Source organism: Acartia tonsa, chromosome 9, assembly GCF_053477335.1.
Source record: "Acartia tonsa isolate MP-2025a chromosome 9, ASM5347733v1, whole genome shotgun sequence".
Lineage (NCBI taxonomy): Eukaryota > Metazoa > Arthropoda > Copepoda > Calanoida > Acartiidae > Acartia > Acartia tonsa.
This window is the reverse complement of record NC_137268.1, coordinates 36,783,876-36,803,548: the sequence shown is the minus strand read 5'-3', so window position 1 is coordinate 36,803,548 and position 19,673 is coordinate 36,783,876. Positions and strand designations below refer to the sequence as shown.

General features: G+C 33.8%; 2 protein-coding genes across 2 annotated transcripts; both read left to right on the top strand.

The window, feature by feature from the left end:
* The first annotated feature begins 7,672 nt into the window (after positions 1 to 7,672).
* On the top strand, positions 7,673 to 11,950 carry LOC145327520 (uncharacterized). Its single transcript, XM_080171066.1, has 6 exons — positions 7,673 to 7,683; positions 7,843 to 7,947; positions 8,682 to 8,737; positions 10,308 to 10,374; positions 10,971 to 11,041; positions 11,820 to 11,950. The coding sequence occupies exons 1-6, from the start codon at positions 7,673 to 7,675 to the stop codon at positions 11,948 to 11,950; spliced, it is 441 nt and encodes a 146-aa protein (XP_080027192.1).
* Positions 11,951 to 13,225: 1,275 nt separating this feature from the next.
* On the top strand, positions 13,226 to 19,346 carry LOC145327858 (T-cell leukemia homeobox protein 3-like). The gene is made up of 6 exons (XM_080171394.1): positions 13,226 to 13,270; positions 15,490 to 15,563; positions 17,625 to 17,663; positions 17,899 to 17,946; positions 18,488 to 18,566; positions 19,023 to 19,346. The coding sequence occupies exons 1-6, from the start codon at positions 13,249 to 13,251 to the stop codon at positions 19,166 to 19,168; spliced, it is 408 nt and encodes a 135-aa protein (XP_080027520.1). The 5' UTR covers positions 13,226 to 13,248; the 3' UTR covers positions 19,169 to 19,346.
* Positions 19,347 to 19,673: the final 327 nt, after the last annotated feature.

Below are 19,673 nucleotides of genomic sequence, written 5' to 3'. Positions count from 1 at the left end.
TTCATTTTCGGTTAAGTGGTTGTTATAGAGATTTCCACGGATATTAAAATGAAAAACTATTAGATTAAAACCAGTTTTGTTAGCTCCGAGTGGGAACAAAAATGGGATTTCTTTTATTTTTATATTCGAGGAAAATTGTCTGTGATAAGATGTTATACATGATTTTTCAATATGGCTGAAACCCACTTCTATTCCGGCGGATATTAAACGGTTTTAATGCATACTTATATTGATTTCTTTGGTTTTTAGGGCTAGCCTAACTCTAATGTCAAATGGCTACCTACATAAAATAAATTTAAAACAGCATATATCATTTTTATACCATATATATTTATATACAATTTAGATAGTATAAATTTTTATTATCGTGTATACTCTATAATTATAACATACGTCGGGCAGTCAAAGTTTGCTGGAAATGTTTCTACAACTAAATCATAATTTTAAAAAATTCCAAAGTTCTTATAAAACTTTGGGTACCAGCATAATTTATAGTCCAATGTCCCCTCCCTTTCTAAATGAATTAGATTTATATTTGGAAATAAATTTTACTTGGACTGAGGCTTCTGAATTTTTTTGTGAAGATTCTCCAGGCTATAAGTAATAACGTTATAAAGATAATGCAATGGGCTTCTGAAAGATCATTTGTAGATTTAAAAATCTTATCAACAGATCTATATTATAGATGTACATACAGACAACTGCCTCCCTTCCTATTTCAACGACCCTTTTCGTCTGCTTATATTTTTTTTTCTGCTACTTGGCTAAGCTAATATAAGCGATACCATTGGTTGATTTTTAATGACCCAATAGAAAGGTTGTACAAGGTTGATGCGATGGGGAGATACCTTTATTTAACCCTTTCTTTCTCTAGTGTTTTACTCTTATATCTAATCAATAACTTTTTTGTCCGCCTGTTTGTTCTGCCTTGTGTTATATTCTATACTAGCGGCTAGGCCCCTAGAGGCCTCTAGTGGCACTTTTTTATTCTAAATAATACGTAATATTTTTATGTTGCGTTCAAGTCTCTACGTAAAATGTTTTAATTTTTTATGATTTTTCTTGGTATGGTGTTGGTACCCTCCCCCAAAATAGTTATAAACCTTCCCGGGACCTATGAGAAGCTACCCTGTTAAGGAGAACCCGATCGGTTCAGTTGTTAGCAAAATCCTTTGGCACAGACAAACAAACAAATAGACATCCTGTTACTTTATTATAAGGATATTCTAGTTGTATTCTAGATCAAAACTTTCGGTACTTTTAATGAAGTTTGATTATTTGCATTCAAACTATGAATTAGTTTCCAAACTTTTAAACCAATAATTCTCATCTACAAGAAGGGGTTAACTTTTTTATCATCATTGGAAATTTACATCAATTGCTCCTCCGATGTATTATCCCTATAAATCACTGATTATATTGATATTCAGTGAATGGTTATTAAATTACATTTTGCGAATCAATTTTAGTTGATCGAATAATATATCGATATAACCATGCTATAAAATTCGTAGGCTTAAAAACAATTCAGACAAATAAAAGACACATGTATATAAAGCTTTGAGGACCAATATGATCCACAGTCTATTGCCCTTTCTCCATGAGGACTTAGTGAGAATAGTTATTTCTCGCATCGTATTATAAACGGTTTTCCGCGGATATAGAATGTACAATTAAAAGATTGAACTAGTTTTTTTAGTCCCGAGGTGCCAAAAGCACTAGCCAAAAAAACTGGTTTTAATCTTTTGATTGTACATTTTTATATTCGTAGAAAGCTGGATATAATACGATGCTAGACATAGTTTTTTCGTATGGATGTGAACCGGTTCCTATCCACCGGATTCGAATGAATACGAGAATATAAATTATATAGTAGCTTTACTACTAAAAAGGAAAAGATGAATAATAAAAGGAGAAAAATAGAGAAAAGGGGGAGAGAAATCTCATAAAAAGCGCGCCTAACTCCCCCATATAAATTTCCGTGCTTCCTATTGGTCGGTCTGTTTCGTGTCTTAGCCAATCATATTGCTGGCGGCAAATTAAGGTAAGTGGGTGATTAAGGAGGAAAGGGGGGAGGGGGAGAAAGTAAGACGGGCAAGGGGTGCGCTTCTCAAAATCTCTTTTTTTTTGGCTTAGTTCTTATAAATATGTAATGTCTTCAAGATATATTCAAATGATATTCTTGAAATTGTGATTTGATAAATTTTGTGATTTTGATTAAAGTTATGCAATAAAATGTCGTCAAACGAACAAGAAATTTCGCCAGCTCTAGATTTAAGGAAGATTTTCTTTTCAAAAACTTAATATGTATGAAATGATAAATAAAGTAAATAGCCAAAATCCTATCCTAAACACGATAGTTAGCCTAAGAAATTGATAAAAAAATATGTCACATTTACCTAACTTTAGCTTAACCTAATGATAATATTTAAAATAATAATGTTTTATAACATAATTCTAGATTTTCTTAAATTTTCATTTAGATATACAATCTTGCAATTGTACAAATTTTTATACCAATAATTAAAATCTACAGAAGGGGTAGTTTTGTTTAGCATCAATTTATCTTTCACCCTATTTATCCCTTTAGATATTTAAAAACAAAATTCTTTGATTCTACATCTCTTAGAAAGAATTAAAAGTGTTAAAAGTGTTACTCAGTGTGTCTGTCTGTAGATTAAGATCTACAACCCATGAACCGTTATAGTTCTCCTTAACTGTAAAGCTTCCAGGAAAATTTTATAACTTTTTTGGAAGTTAAAAAAATACTTTTTCTCCAAATATGTATTTAAAACAGATCTATAGTATTGATGTATTTATACAAAGACAACTACCTCCCTTCCTTTTTTAAAGACCTCTTTCGTCTGCTTCTAAATTATTTTTTGCTACTTTGAGCTGTGTTGATATAAGCGACACCATTGGTTGTTTTTCAATGACCCAATAGAAAGGTTGCGCAAGACGGTTGCGATGTGGAGATACAGTTATTTAACCCTTTCTCCCTCTAGTTTTTTACTCTAATTTAAATTTCAAAGGAACAGTTCTAAAAACTTTTCAAAATGATGTCTCCATGGATAATGAGGGAGGAGACAGTTGAAAATAAATTGATGTACTGTGGACGGGGCCTATTATGACAAACATATTTCTTTTTTTGGACATATATCAAAATTGATTGTGTAAAACTTTAGATATTGCTATAAGGAATTAATAAAACGTATGAGAGGAAGTGTTGTAAAAACTTTCAATCATCTAAAGCCACCTCCCTCCTATGATTAATGCCTTCAGTGATTAGGTTAGGTTTTAGGTTATTATTATGGTTATTAAAACTAAAATAAAACAAGGATGACAACATCCTTAAAAGCGTAGCTCTGAGACGGTATGACAACGAACATTAACTTTTGTAGAGTGTCAGAGCTGAATATACAAAATGTAAATATATAAGTTTTGACAAAATTTGTTGCAAAACTTCTTAATACAGAATACTGTTTAAGGACAAACTGACATTTTTAGGGCTTAATTATAGAGATGCTTCGCTTATAATATTTTACCTTATTGTTATAGAAATCAGTACTCCAAAAATTAGATCAATCAGATCATGATATCACATAAAAAAAAAGTTTTATTAAAAATCAACATAATTAAATGGACGTACGGATATTCTGGTAACGATTATAGAATTGCTACGCTTTTTAAAGCTTACCTAATTACTACAGGTATCATCATGCAAAGTTTGAAATCGATAGGATAGGACAATTCTAACATGCTTAAATTAACGAAAAAACTATCCGTTACGGAAGGACGTACGGACCGATCCCAATTATAGAAAAGCTTCGCTTTCAAAAATCAAAGAACAGAGAGGGCATAAGCTAATAATTAATCTCCCCTCTGGGCAGAAACCATGTCCTAATTTTGAATCGGATCTTTAAAATCAGACGAGTTCCTACAAGAGAACCAAAAAAAATTGTTCTCTACCATTTGGAACAGAAGTACTTAAATATCTATTATATAAATCAAAAAAGAAAATTTAAATTAAAGTCATAGAGGAGTACAATCGATGAAGAAGTTAAACTTTGGAGTTGACCGTTTGCTCTTCAACAGCACCACTATACAGCCAGTAAAAACCGGTTTGGAACCAGCCAAAACCAGTTTACTGCCTGTGAAAACCGGTTTAGACCAATCAATCAATAACAGAAATGAAGATAATAATAGGAGAGATATTGATGCCTTAATTAGGTTAATAATGACTAAGAATGACTAAGAATGTAAGTGGATATATTGAAAGGGAAAAATTTGTCATCAATCTAGGTTGCTAACGTAGACCTTATTCGTTAGTCAGTTTGTACATTCAGTAGGAGGGGAAGGGATGGAGGGAATATAGTTATTTTAGCCAGCTGTGAGAATCACTTTATTAGAGTTCATGAAAATCTGGTGCAACATCCAAGTAATTAAATATCGATTTGACTATGCAATTATTATTTATTTAATTTTCGGATTATTTGCCGGTTTTTCCCAGAAAATAACAGTACATCCCTAATGATGATACACAAAATTACCCCTTCCGTAGATTACAATTAGTGGTTGAACACTCAACTTGAACCAACTTCCCCAAAGTTGTTAAATTATAATGAAACTTTGTAGACTAGTGTAATAAACATCCCAATGTCCCCTCCCTCCTTTCCTGAGAAACTTCATTGGAATAGGGTAAAAGTTCCATATGAGACGCTTCTAAGGGGGCAGCCGATACAGACATTTACAAACACACAGACAGACCAACAGACATAAAGACAGACAAACATCAGAGAAGGACGGGACAATGGGCTGTCTATTACATTAGTCCCCAAAGTTTTATGATAAAGTTTTCTTATTCGTTGGCATACCAACTTCTGGGATTTTAGTGAATTTTAATTGGTTGATTCATTAAGATAAGTGTTCAAACGTTTCAACCAATAATTTTAATATACAAAAGGATTAATTTTGTGTATCATCATTGGGGATGCACATCAATTTATCGGCCATTGTCTTATCCCTGGACAAACACCCTCTTACTTTGAATGCTTAGTTATTATTTATTGTATATGCAAAGGTCAGGGAATCTGTTTATAAAATCTGAACCAGACACAACTGACAGCATAACCAGTAGGGAGGTTGCAAACAAATTCAAACGCTCACTCCAGTATGGATCCAAATTTGGACGAAGCCCAATCTGTCCTACTTTTGATTCCTGTGACGTAATAAAAATGAGGGAGATGAGAGGCGAAGTAGGAAAGAAAATCCATAAAAAAGAGGTGGATAATCCCTCATTTTTGTAACGTCACAGGAATCAAAAGTAGGACAGATTGGGCTTCGCCCAAATTCGATTCATTAACACTATATTTAGTTCTGAATTAGTCATATTTTTTTTTTACATTCGTTTGTCTGTAATACGATGGGATAAATTACAATTTTCTGTGCACTTATTCCTTACTAGCGGCTTCGCCCCTAGCCTCTAGGGGCTGTGCTCCAAGAGGTGATTTAAAAAATTAGGGCGAAATTCGTAAAAGGACCAGGAAAATCTTAAGCAAAGTCTATCCTGAAGAGTAGAATCCGATCGGTTCAGTGGTTACCGAGATCTTAAGGACAGACAGACATCGTTCTACTTTGTATTATAGATATGAAGAATATGCTAATTTCGTGACCCGCAACCGCCGCTGAACATGTAGCGCATCCACTCGTCGTTGGGGAGGTGATGAATTCAAATCCTTGCTCAATACTGCTTTATAACTAACTAGCAGCTTCGCCCCTAGCCTCTAGGGGCTTTGCCCCAAGAGATAATATTCGTAAAAAAAAAATAAGGACCAAGGAAATCTTCTACAAAAAAAGGATCAAGGATATCTCCTAGGTACAAAAAAGACCAAGGATATCTCCTACAAAAAAAAATTGGGGGAGGGATTTTTTTGTTTTTTTGGGGGGTTCGGGGTGTCCTACCTCCCAAGAAAATAGTCTAAAACCACCACAGGACCAGTAGGTATATTCCCTGAAGAGTAGAATCTGATCGGTTCATTGGTTACCGAGATCTTAAGCTTCAGGCGGACGGACGGACGGACGAACAGATGGATTGACAAAGGTATTGCAATCAAACAGCTGGCTGTCTGTTGAGTTTTACTTAATCGAAAACCCGGGTGTTTGGTCAGAAAGGAGATATCTGGGTCCCCGTTTATAAGGACTGTAATACAATAATACAGTATTGAATTTATATGTTTATCTTTTAGATAGATTACATTAAATTTAATGAAATATTAACCAATATGATTGAAGCAAAGCGTATGATATACATATATAGAGTTAAAATAGTCCATTTCCTCTCAAGTGTCTAGTCGAGCACACAGCTCCTCCCCATAATTAGAAAAACTAAAAAAAGGGGTAATAATAATATCTTTCGTGTGTTATCGTTTTAAAGAAAATATTTTGAATCTGACCTAAAATTTTGAAGCACCTTTATAAGTTCTATGTTATGATTTTCTAAATTCACAGAAAATTCTAAAATTTGAAAAATTTGCAACCTCTTATATACTCAGTACAAGCTCACAGTCCTTATCAGCTGATTTTCCCGCCTCCAGTACGTCAGCTGTTCCACCTAGTCTCAAACCGGTTTTGTCGCATTTACGCGGGAAACCAGTTGTTCTCTTCAGTGATAGTATTTCTCATTCTTCCCAATCAGGTATCTAGATAGATATCTAGTTATCTCTCTATATATCTAACTATCTATCTTTCTATATATATCTTTTACATGTGTATCTATCTATCCATCTAGCAAGAATCGTTTTATGTATCTAATGAATCTAGTTATCTCTATATATATCTAACTATCTATCTTTCTATATATATCTTTTACATGTGTATCTATCTATCCATCTAGCAAGAATCGTTTTATGTATCTAATGACTTCGTATTTGGAGGGGGGTAAAATGGCTAGAATATTTCCCCCCCCCAAAAAAAATTTATTTGATATCAAGTAGTAAAAATACGCGCGAAGCGCGCAAAATTTTGTTTTGTTAGAGATTTTTTATTTTATATTATTTTTTTTTTTTTTGGGGGGGGGTGTTGTTATTTACCCTCCAGGGTAAATACCCCCTCAAAAAACCCAATCAGTTCAGTAATTATTTAGATCTGTGTTTATATTCTTGTATCTATTTAATTTTGTTCAGTATGGAAATTCTTTCATACCTATCCATCTATATTCAGTATCCCATCTAGTCAGACCAACCCTACCAAGTACAACCACCTCCTCTGTATCTATCTATCTATATTTAGTATCCCATCTAGTCAGACCAACACTACCAAGTACAACCACCTCCCATGAATCAGTATTATCCAGGTAATGATAATTTCATAATTTATTTTTTTTCATAAGAATTAAAATCACTAAATTTTTAAGACAAAGCCCATATTATCCTGTTATGACGTCATAGATTTCAGAAAATGGAAAGGAAAAGGGAAGACATTATCTTTCCCCCTTCCCTTCTCCTATTCCGAAATTTATTACGTCACAATAGGACAATATTGGCTTTGTCAATTTTTAACTATTCCCATAGGGTTTTACTAAAAATATTTAGCATAGCAGTTACCTCTCCAACGAAAGCATTATTAATTGGCAGAATAAAAAATTATAAAACAACAATCGGGTGATGTTTAGACAATGAATAAGCTGTCAAATTAAAATTTTATTTGAAATAAGGATGACAACATCCATAAGTTGCAAAGCTAAAAAAAAAGAAAATAGCCTAAAACCACCATAAGACCAGTAGGTATATTCTCTGAAGAGTAGAATTCGATGGGTTCAGTAGTTACCGAGATCTTAAGGAACAGACGGACGGACAGACATCAAGCCACTTTGTATTATATATATTTTTTATTTAGGTTAATTCATAACAGTCAAGCAAACAACATTCCAACATCTGTAACCTCTAGCTGGTAAGTTTCAGGGATCTTAGGGGATAAGACAATGGACTATAATTTGGTGTACACCACCAATAATGATTTTAAAATTTGTAGGCCTCTAGGGGCACTTGAGGGACCTGGCAATTCGATCCTCCTCTTTTATCTTTAGTTTTGAAGATAAAAAGTAGAATAAATATCTTTTTTGGGGAGATGGTCATCCTATAATATAAAGTAATAATCTTTATTTGTCTGTAGCGAAGGATCTCGCTAACCGCTGAACTGATCGGGTTATCCTTAACAGAGTAGCTTCTCATGGATCCGAGGAATGTTTATAACTATTTTGGGAGAGGGTACAACCACCCTCCCAAGAGTAATCGCCCCTAGAAAAAGATCAAAAAAATAAAATAAATTTTCAAAAAAAATTTTTGTAAACTAAATTTTAAAAATGTTTTTTGGGATTCAACTCCCCCCCCCCCCTTAAGTGCCCCTAGAGGTCTCTAGAGGACGTAGCCGCTAGTTTATTTAAAAAGAAGAACAATATTAGTTTAGTTTTGTTAGCAAGATTCCAGTATGGCTTCGAATCCACTGGATTTAAACCGGTTCTCGGCCACAATGAAAAATCATGTATAGCATCGTAATTAAAGAAAATTTTCTACGAATAATAACATAAATATCCTAAAAATAATCGGCCCCTCAGGGCTAGAAAAACTGGTTTTAATCTTATACTTTTATATCTGCGGAAAGCTGTCTATAATACGTCATTTTAGGTTGCAAAATAGTTTGAGAAATGAAGATGAAATTTTGAATATTAAGCAAGATCAAGGAAATTAATATCAATTTTGTGATACCTATACACCCAGTAGACAGAAAATGTATGCAAGTTTTAAAAGTACAGATGCAATTAACCGCTAAATTACTAATGGATATAATATTACTTGGATCTTAAAACAGATTTTCATGTTTTCTAATAATGTAAAACACTCAGCGGGCCAGAATAAAACAATATGTACAATAATACTGTACAAAATTAAAAACATCAAATAACCACCCATTTAACTTCATATGTGCATCTATAATACAAAGTAGCTTGATGTCTGTCTGTCTGTCCGTCCGTCCGTCCATCTGAAGCTTAAGATCTCGGTAACCACTGAACCGATTAGATTATACTCTTCAAGGTATATACCATCGGTCCTGTGGTGGTTTTAAGCTATTTTCTTGGGGGGTGGGACACCCCCAACCCCCCCACAAATGAAAATTTACCCCTCATTTTTTTTTTGATGATGTATAATTATACTATGATGAAGATGAAGATCCACCACATGTACTACATTTTTTTTAATTATCTCTTGGGGCAAAGCCCCTAGAGCCTAGGGGCAAAGCCGCTAGTTTTTAAAAAAAGGAAGAGAGGTGAAATTGGGCTGTTTATTACCCTAGTCCCAAAAGTTTTTATGATTATATTTTCTTATTCGTTGGCTTTACAACTTAGGGGACCTTTAATGAATTTTGATTGGTTGGTTTAAGTGTTTAAACGTTTCAATTGCTTGTAATCTACATAAGGGATAATTTTGTGTATCATCATCGGATATATACATCAATTTATCAGCCATTGAATCTCTGAGAATTATTATGATCTTAAAGGAGAAGACAATGAAGTAACCCAATCATGATGAATAAAATTAACCCTTGTGTAGAATAGAATCACCAATCAATCAATACATAAAAAAGATCGAGTTTTTAAATGTTTGGGTACCTCTAAATTTTACAAGCTAATGACCTCTCCCTCCCTGATAATCATTCTTTTTAAACAAGGATGACAACATTCATAAAAGCGAAGCTCTGGAACGGTAGGACAAACTTGTATAGTGTCAGAACTGAATAACTAGACTATATATAAATAACTAAGAATCAAAACAAAATTGTGAGTAAATTTGTTAAAAAACTTCTTGATGCAAGATAATGTTTATGGACATTAGGGTGGGTCGATTTTGGAAATTCACATTAGTAGACATTGGCAAGGGTTACTGGGCCAATATAGAGTTGCTTTGCTTATGATAATGTACTTTGTTGTCCCAGAAATCAGTATACCAAAAATCAGACCAATCGGATAATTAGATCACATAAAAATTTGTTGTTAAAAAAGTAAGTAATCAATATGTTTAAAATGGACGTACGGACATTCTGGTAATGATTATAGAGTTGCTACACTTTCTAAATCGTACCTAACTAGTACAGGAATCACCTTGCAAAGTTTGAAATCGATAGGAAAATTCTAACATGCCTAAATTAACGAAAAAAGCTATCCGTCTCGGACGGACGGACGTACGGACGGACCGACCCTAATTATAGAAAAGCTTCGCTTTTAAAAATTGATAATAACTGTTTGGTGCGTGTAGATGATTGCTCACCCCCCTCCTCTCCTTCCCCCTCACCACCCCCTTCATCAGCACATCACTTTTTAAGGTAAGAATTTGTTAGAATTATCCTATTGCTTTGAAACAATACTAATTTTGAACCCATTTCAAAATACAACAAAAATAAAAAGTTCTTTCAATCAAAATGTTTCCAAAATTTGAAACATTTTGGTAGCAAATCTGCTCTTTATATCTAACGTTAGTTTGTCTAATAATTGAACTATTGTTATTTGATATGCCAAATATTAGGCTAGCCTTAGTGTTAGGGTTTCCTAAGCCTCACATATTCCTTTATATATATGTAAGTCTAATGAAACACCTAAGCTAGCCTTTTTATCATTTTATGATAGTTTGTTTTGCACACTAAGATCTTTAAAGGGCGCAGCCGCTGATACATTGGAATGAGAATCACACTGGAACCCAATTTTAAAATTACGTTATCCTATTCGTAGGCTCACAAAACTTTAGCTGGGTTGGTCGGTTCCAAACTATTAGGGTCCACACTTTGAAACCAATTTTAATCAACAGAAAGGATGATTTTGTTTATCCTTATTGGGGATGTACATCAATCTATCATCTATTGGCTCATGCCTGAAAACCCCTGGTACTATACTAAACCTTAAATAACTATTATTTTTTTTTAAGTGATTCTGGTTTTCCATTCCCGTATTTGCTGCCACCAGCTGGAGATGCGGGTCCTTCCTCCAGTAATCCAGGTAAATATTTATGGAAATATGCCAGGTATATAAAGCAGGGAGGGATTGGACAGTAATTTATTCTAGTACCTAAAATGTTATGAACATAATATATGTATAAGTGTAGATTTATAACCCAGACAGCTACCTGGTTCCAGTGGTGTGGACCTCTTTTGTCTGCTAAGCGACTTGGCGCTTTTAATATTTCAGACCCTATTAGCTGATATATTTAAAAGTCCAATGGAAAGTAGGCACAGGGTCCCAATCCCGTTAACATAAAGTTATTTCTCGTATTCATTCGAATCCGGTGGATAAGAACCGGTTCTCATCCATACGAAAAAACTATGTCTAGCATCGTATTATATCCAGCTTTCTACGAATATAAAAATGTACAATCATAAGATTAAAACCAGTTTTTTAGCCGGTGCTTTCGGAACCTCGGGGCTTAAAAAACTGATTTTAATCTCATAATTGTACATTCTATATTCGCGGAAAGCTGTTTATAATACGATGCGAGAAATAACTATTAAAATATTTGTTTACCATAACATATGGGTTGTGCTTTAATTGCCTTATCCTGTAAGACCTTAGATACAAAAATAACTATTATTATCCCCTGGATTAGAACGGGTCATATAGAAAAATCGTGTATAGCGTCATATTTCATACAATTTTCCACGAATATTAACATAAAAATCATTATACCAGTTTTGTTACCCGATTTTAATCTTATTATTATTTTAATATACGCGGCAAGCTGTCTAGAATACGATTCGATGAATAACTATTCTTTGCTTAGGACTTTTCCGACCGTTACTGGAGGGCGGGCATCCAGGTTTGCGGCACCCGCTGGATCCAGCCGCAGCTCTGCGGCCCCACCATCCTTTACATCACATGCTTAATCCAGGAAAGGATCATTCATTTATTTAATAAATGTATAAGTATAGATGTATAATACAGAGTTTTTGCTCTTTTGTGTCCCTATATGAGTGTTATATAGCTCATACCCCCTCTATTATTTTACTTTAATATTAATCTATTTGCTTATCATTTATAATCAAGGAGGTATTCAGAAGATGGATTAAAAATTATACTTATCCTAATCAGGAAGAGTGGGGACATTGGGCTGTGTATTACACTAGTCCCTAAAGTTTCATGATGACGTTTTCTTTTTCGTTGGCTTAACAATTTTGGAGATTTTAGTGAATTCTGATCTATTGGTTCATTAAGTTGAGTGTCCAAACGTTTCAACCACTAATACTAATGTATGGAAGTAATAATTTTGTGTGATCCATCTTGATTGGTCCATTTTGGCGTCTCATTTATAATATTTTTAAAAATCGCTATAATCAGTTTTTGTTGAAAACATTAATGATTGAAACTAAACTGCAGGTTTGTTGGCAAATCATCCAGGTCTAGCTCATTCCTGGCTTCCAGGTATACTTACTTTATATACCTATTATTGGAGCAACATTACAATATTCCTTGATTCTAGGTATACTTATTTTATATTCCTGGCTTCCAGGTATACTTATTATATTCCTTGATTCTTGGTAAACTTATTTTATATTCCTGGCTTAAATGTATACTTATCTTATATTCCCGTTATTGGAGCAACATCACAATATTCCTGGTTTCCAGGTATACTTATTTTATATTCCTAGTATTGCAGCATCATCACAATATTCCTGGCTTCTAGGTAAACTTATTGTATATTTCTGGCTTCCAGGTATACCTATCTTATATTCCTAGGATTATGTTCCTAGCTTCTAGGTATAATTATTTTATATTCCTGGCTTCCAGGTATACTTACTTTATCCTTCTAGAAGCGCAGCAACAGCAAATTGTTTTTGCCGCTCACCTTAAGCAAAAATCAATGGAGATTTGCATTTTAGAGGGGGGTTATTTTAAATTCAGAGGGGGTGGATACACTCCACTAAAGTCCACGCCTACATAATAAACAATCTTAAGAGTAATAAAAGCATTCTTTAACAAGTAAATTGACACGCGAAGTGCATTTTTTTAAAAATCCCCCATGACTGTTATAGAGGCCTTGTAGATACTTTTACAGGGGGTGTATTACTATTAGCCCCCCCCCCTGAATTCTGAATGCCAGGATGATGGATATACCCCGTTTGTCACGCCTCTGCATACACAAAAAATGAATGAGCCATATCTACTTTATTTTATTTTTCTACTTTTTAGTGCGTGGTGGTTATCATCCATCTATGGGGTTACTGGCCATTCCAGGTATTTTATTTACTTAAGTTAAAGGTATCTGGTTTTTTTTTACAACCAGAAGAAATACAGTGGATGTTTTTTGTCGGATTTTGTAGGTATACTGACAAATATATGTACATCATCATATACCCCCCCCCCCCACACTCTCATTAAACAAAATAAAAAAAATATAGCTGGACCCTATTGAAAGAAGAAGCCTAAATCATATGTTGTATTGGAAGGCAGGGACAATAAATGTATATGTAATGTATAGATCTATAACCCTGACAACTACCTGGCCCAAGTGGCGTGGACCCCTTTTGTCTACTAGCAAATCGCTTTCTGCTCTTGGCTTTGTTAATACTTCCGATGCTATTGGCTGATATTCAAAACCAAATTGAAACTCGGCATAGGGTCCCAACTCAGTGAGTATCATAAAGCTCGTGCTCTCTCTATACTTTTACCTTTATGCCGAATAAATTGAAAGTTTTATCAAATGTTTTTGTTTCTTAGAAAGATTATTTGAACTTGAACTAATTTTTTGATGCAAGTTTATCTACTAGATGTTAAAAAAATAGTTATCGACTTATCTTTTAGAATGTTTACTATTTTTAGCATCATATTGAAACCTTTGTTAGTTTTAAAAGAGGGAGGGGACATTGGACTGTAAATTACACAAAGAAGATTATATGAAACTACACTGGTACCCAAAAGTTTTATAATCATTAATTTTAAAACTTTTGGGTACTTTTTTAAAATTTGATTGGGTTGCTCATAAAGATGAGTGTCCAATCGTTTTAACCAATAGTTTGAAACTACAGAAGGGGTAACTTTGTTTATCATCAATTTATCGTTCATCTTCAAAAAGACAATGGCCAATAAATTGATGTTCATCCCCAATGATGATACACACAATTACCCCTTCACTAGATTAGAATTATTGGTTGAAACGTTTAAAGACTCAACAAATCGAAATTAACAAAAGTCCCCAAAGTTGTTGAGCCAACGAATAAGATCCCTGCAAAAAATATATACAATGCCTAGTTGGATAAAACAATAACAAGGATGACAACATCCATAAAAGCGAAGCACTGAAACGGTAGGACAAATGGACATTAACACTTTTATAGCGCCAGAACTGAATATAAATGAATAAGAGTCGAAGCGAAATTGTAAGTAAATTTTTTGAAAAACTGCTTGATACAGGATAATGTTTTTGGACATACCTACATTTCTAGGACTTGATTAAAGAGTTTCTTCGCTTATAATTTTGAAATTTGTTGTCCCAGGTATCATTATACCGAAAATCAGATCAATCGGAAAATTATACCATATAAAACTTGTTGTTAAAAAAAGTTAAAAAATCGTCATGTTTAAAATGGACGTACGAACATTCTGGTAATGATTATAGAGTTGCTACGCTTTCTAAATCGTACCTAACTACTACAGGAATCACCATGCAAATACGACAATTCTAACATGCCTAAATTAACAAAAAAAAACCTATCCATTTCGGACGGACGTACGGATAAACCCTAATTATAGAAAAGCTTCGCTTTTAAAAAGAGACATTGAGCAATATAACCTCACTTTTATAATATTTATTAGTCTAATCTGTAAATCTATTACACCATATATGTTCTAATCAATTAGAAAACATAATATCTGTCAGTATTAAACATAAGCTACTGATAAAAATATAAAATAGAACAAAATTTGGGAACGCCCCTTAAGGGGCGATTCGTCGTATTTTTAAAATGGCTTTTGATAGGTTATTTTAGGTTAGGCTAGGTTATATTGGGTTAGGTGATTGCCCCACAGGGTTAGGCAATTGGCCCCGCAGGGTTAAAGCCCCCCGCAGTGGCTAAAAATAGGAGAAATAGCTACTGTGAAAAAAAACGAAAAATCGCCCCTTTAGGAGCGTTGCCACGAAAGGGACTATACCCCAAAATTTTTAAAAGGATGATAACATCCATAAGTATTAAGTAACAACCCTTACAGATGGACTGACGTTCCATGTATGTTATAGAGTAGTTGCTCATCTTCAAAATCTTTACTAAGAAATCAGCCATCTACCTTAAATAGCGGCAAAGAAAATCACGGTTTCCATATTCGTAGCTAAACGGACAGACTGGCATTTAGGATTATAGGTTATTAAGAGTTTGTAAAAAATCTGAAAAATTAATCAAATGCACTTCCTGAGCCAATTCTGAGGTCTTACTAAGCAAACTTACCAGATATACTTTTAGGACTTGGTTTCGGAAATGGAAAACGGAAAAAATCTTGGACGAGAGCAGTTTTTTCTAACCTTCAACGCAAAGGAATTTATTTTCAACATCTAATTTTTAACATATTATAGTAGTGGATTTATTATCATTTGGATATTGCACCAGAATTTTATGTTCTCTAATAAATAATAACTTGCAGTAGGCTAAAACAATGATTCTCCCTTTATCCCAGTATCTCCCCTCTAATAGATGAACGAAGTGACCAATATATAAGCAAAATTTCTGACGATTTTTCCCCTGCCGTAATATCCATGTATATTCTACATCCATTTTTATAGCATTATTTATACTAGCGGGTGAGCATCTAGGCTATATCTAGAAGGGTTAGATATAGCCTAAAACCATTTCAATAGCCATAGTCTCTTAGGGTTTGGACCTAAGTAGTCATGGAGTAGGCTGAGACACTTTTGTATAGCCACTAGGGCTGTCAAGCTCCACGTTCAAGCACATTATGACTTGACCTGCAATCTCATGAGAGCTACTCATTATTACCTCACCCTCGCCGAGTATGGCAGGTGTCCCAAATTAAGTCACTGTAATGAATGACGCTCACCGCAGAGGAGCTTGGGATAAGAGTAGTACTGATATTATGTACGTGACTATTAAGTATCCAAACTTTCTCAATAATCCCCTTCTTACACAATCAGGGGAAGTTGCGTGAATGTATTCAACTGAGAAATTCGAGTTGCCACATGGGGACTAGAACTCGAACTCTCAGTGCGTTACCACTGAGCTACGACGCCCCTTGTTTGAAACCGATTGACATCCGTTGGATTAGAACCGTATTTCATGAGAAAAATAATATATTCATAATTTTGTCAACTCGGGGCTATCAAAACTGGTTTTAAACTTATAATTTTTCATTTTGATATCCGCGGAAAGCTGTCTATATTACGTTGCTATAAATAACTATTCTACTTTACACAATATGGATTGTAAAAGCGATAATATTCTACAATTAAGGTATGTCTATCAGCAATGGATAGCTCTGATCTCAAATTCAAGAATGTTAGAATCATCCTGTCGACGTTAAACTTTATTTGAATTTTTTTTTTTTTGGGGGGGGGGGTTCATCCACCCACCTGAATGAAATCTCCCCTGGAACAAATCCCAGTTTCCACCCTCAAGTGCACCTAGAGACCGCTACTGGCGTAGCCGCTAGTAAGCTAATATAGCAACAGTTAAAATATAGAAATCTGATTCTTTTTAAATAAAATTAATGTTAAACTGATAATTGTTATCATTAATAATACAAATAAAATTTTTCATCGCTTCTTTTATCCAGCGAATATGGAAAGGTTTTCAGATATTTAAAACGAATCTTGCTTGGTTGGCTTAATTTTCTAATAATTCCTAGTATTGTATTTAAAAGAAAGATTATTTTTTTATCATCTGTAGGGATTTACTTCAATTTATCGTCCATTGTCTTATCCTTTTGTTATTAATATTTTTTAAGAGCAAAGCTTTTCTATAATTAGAATCACTAAATCAGTTCGTCATAGCGCTACTACTATAAAGACAATTAGGTACATTGTAATTTTAGTCATGGAAGCATTATCTAATCCTGCTAAAACTTGTTTAACCATATTTTATATGAACATTTTTCTGAATTGGTTACATTCTTTAGGAATAGTGGATTCGCCTCTAAAAATTAGAGCTATATCGGTAAACCTTCCAAGGACCTATAAAGCTACATTGCGTAAAGAAGAACAATAATGGTTTATCGGTCAGCGAGATCCTTCATTACACACAGAAAAACATCCTTTTACCTTCATATAAGTTTTGATTTTCATGTAGAAAAATATTTTTTTTCTGATTCTTTTCTTTCCTCGATCTTATCTTAACATATATCAGCAAAATATAAAAGTATATTAGTTTGTAGAATTTAGGGGTAAAAATTATGATTTAAATCAATTTTTCCTTAGGTCAAATCTTTTATGGTTACGTTTACTTTGAAGAAAAAAACACCATACTTAAAATTTATTTCCAAATTTCGGTGCTTGATATGCACTTTGCGAGAAAGTTATCCGCTCACATAAAAATGTTGTCATCCTTGATTTTGTTTTAAATTGATGAAAATAAACCTGTGACCAGGACTTGAAAAAAGGTTTCAACTACAGAAATACATTACAAAGGTAAATATATTTTTTTCTGTCCGTCCGAAATTTGGTGGAGGGGGGGGGGGGAAGTGGGGTTACAATTTATTTTGGTGGGGTTTCGTGTTTTACTTTTTTTAGTAAAACGCCCCAATCTTCTTATTTGTCCAGTTGTTTATTCAATATTAGCAAAGTACCTTCAAACGCTTGACAAACAGTTAACACACTCTGTTGGCCAAAAAATGAACGAAAATTAAACCCTATTTTGTTTTAGCCTGACCGACGTCAACTCGCTGCAAGCCTGGGTCTTACAGATGCACAGGTAGCATATTAAAGTAAAAGAATAGAGAGGTCATGGGCTATATGTAACTCTGCCAACGGGGTGGGGGCCCTGCCTGGTTTTGTAATGCGTCTTTAAAATCAGCTAATAGCGTCGGAATTATTAACAAAGCAAAGTACCTACAAAAGAAATAAAGCAATTTGTTATCAGGCAAAAGGGTCTTCAATTACCACTTGGGCCAGTTAGTTAAATGAATTATACACTATATTATAAATTTTTGGTAGAATAGGTTGTGCAGTTACACTTTTTTATTTAAGATTTACTAAACATCGTCTGGTTAGAGTCGAGCACTTCGTTTATATAAAAGTAACTAAATAGAAGCCTCTAGGGGCACTTTTATGATTGAAAGTGTGGTAACAAAAGTTATAAAATTAATTCTTGCTTAAGAAAAAATTACTACTCTAAATCGTAATATATTGGTGCAAACTAACAGAGTTTAAACAATGTCACAAATGAATTTGATTAATAGGGGGTATATTTAAATTTTTGGTTCTTTGTCTTATCCCTTAAATCCTGAATTTAGGTGAAAGTATGGTTCCAGAACCGGAGGATGAAATGGCGACACCAGGAGAGCAAACAAAGAAGGGAACAAAATCGTTCAGGTATAACTTCACAATAAGGAAGGCGAATTGGGAAAATTTTATAAAGAACGTGTCCTAACTTTTGTGATTTAAAAAAAAAATAGCTAGTCGGTGCTTTAAGTGATTAGTAGATGTAAAATGATTCATGGAATTTAGATATGCAATCGGATTTTTGTAGACCTTTTATTTTTTTTAAAATTAAGTTGGTTTTAAGGTACTAAAACGCAACAAAGAAAGAAGCCAATTGCCATTAAGAACAAAACGAGTAAGATCTTTAATTTGACACCTTACTTTTTAAATTCTGTTGAGTAATTATTGAAAAAATCTATTTTGTTGAACCCCGGTGAATCAAAAATCACAAAAGTAAGGACACGTTCTTTAAGAATTAAAGTCTTATTCATGAAATAACCATTAAATGTTTAAATTAAAAGTAATTTTGTAAATCATATATCAGACCTTTAAGATAGTTATTTACAGGTAATGCTACCAATTGTCAGCTGACGGCTGGGGCGGACATGTTGGATTGTGACGTCACCAGTGTGAATGATCACGTGACCCCTCAACGTGTGTGTGAAGAATACAGCAGTGCTGTGGCTGATTCTACCGTGGATAGAGATTATTGATTGATTGGTGATCATTATCAAAATGTTAAAATGGCGGCCATTTTGAAATTAACTACGATGCAATGTAATGGCAGCCATTTTGAATTAAACTACAACTTAATGGCAGACATTTTGAAATAGACTACAATGTAAAAGCAGCCATCTTGAAATAAACTACAATGTAATGGCATCTTTTATTAAAAAACTGTTACAAATATTAACTTAGTTATCAATTATTAAAATAAAAATACAAAAGTCAAGCAAAGTTTTCAAATTTGCTCAAAAATTTGGCATTTTCCCCGAAAGTACTTTTGGAGCACAGAAACCCCACTCTCTATCTTTAATAAATTGAAAATAAGGGGAAAGGTTATCGTCTATTTGTTAATTATTATAAGTAGGGTTAGGGTAGGTTAAATTTGGAACCGGGTAGCCCGGCAGACAAAAAATAGTACCCTCCCCCCTGGAAAGGCACTTTAAGGGAAGTACCAAAACCTGTTGCATTATCCTTTTTAGCAATTTTTTTCAA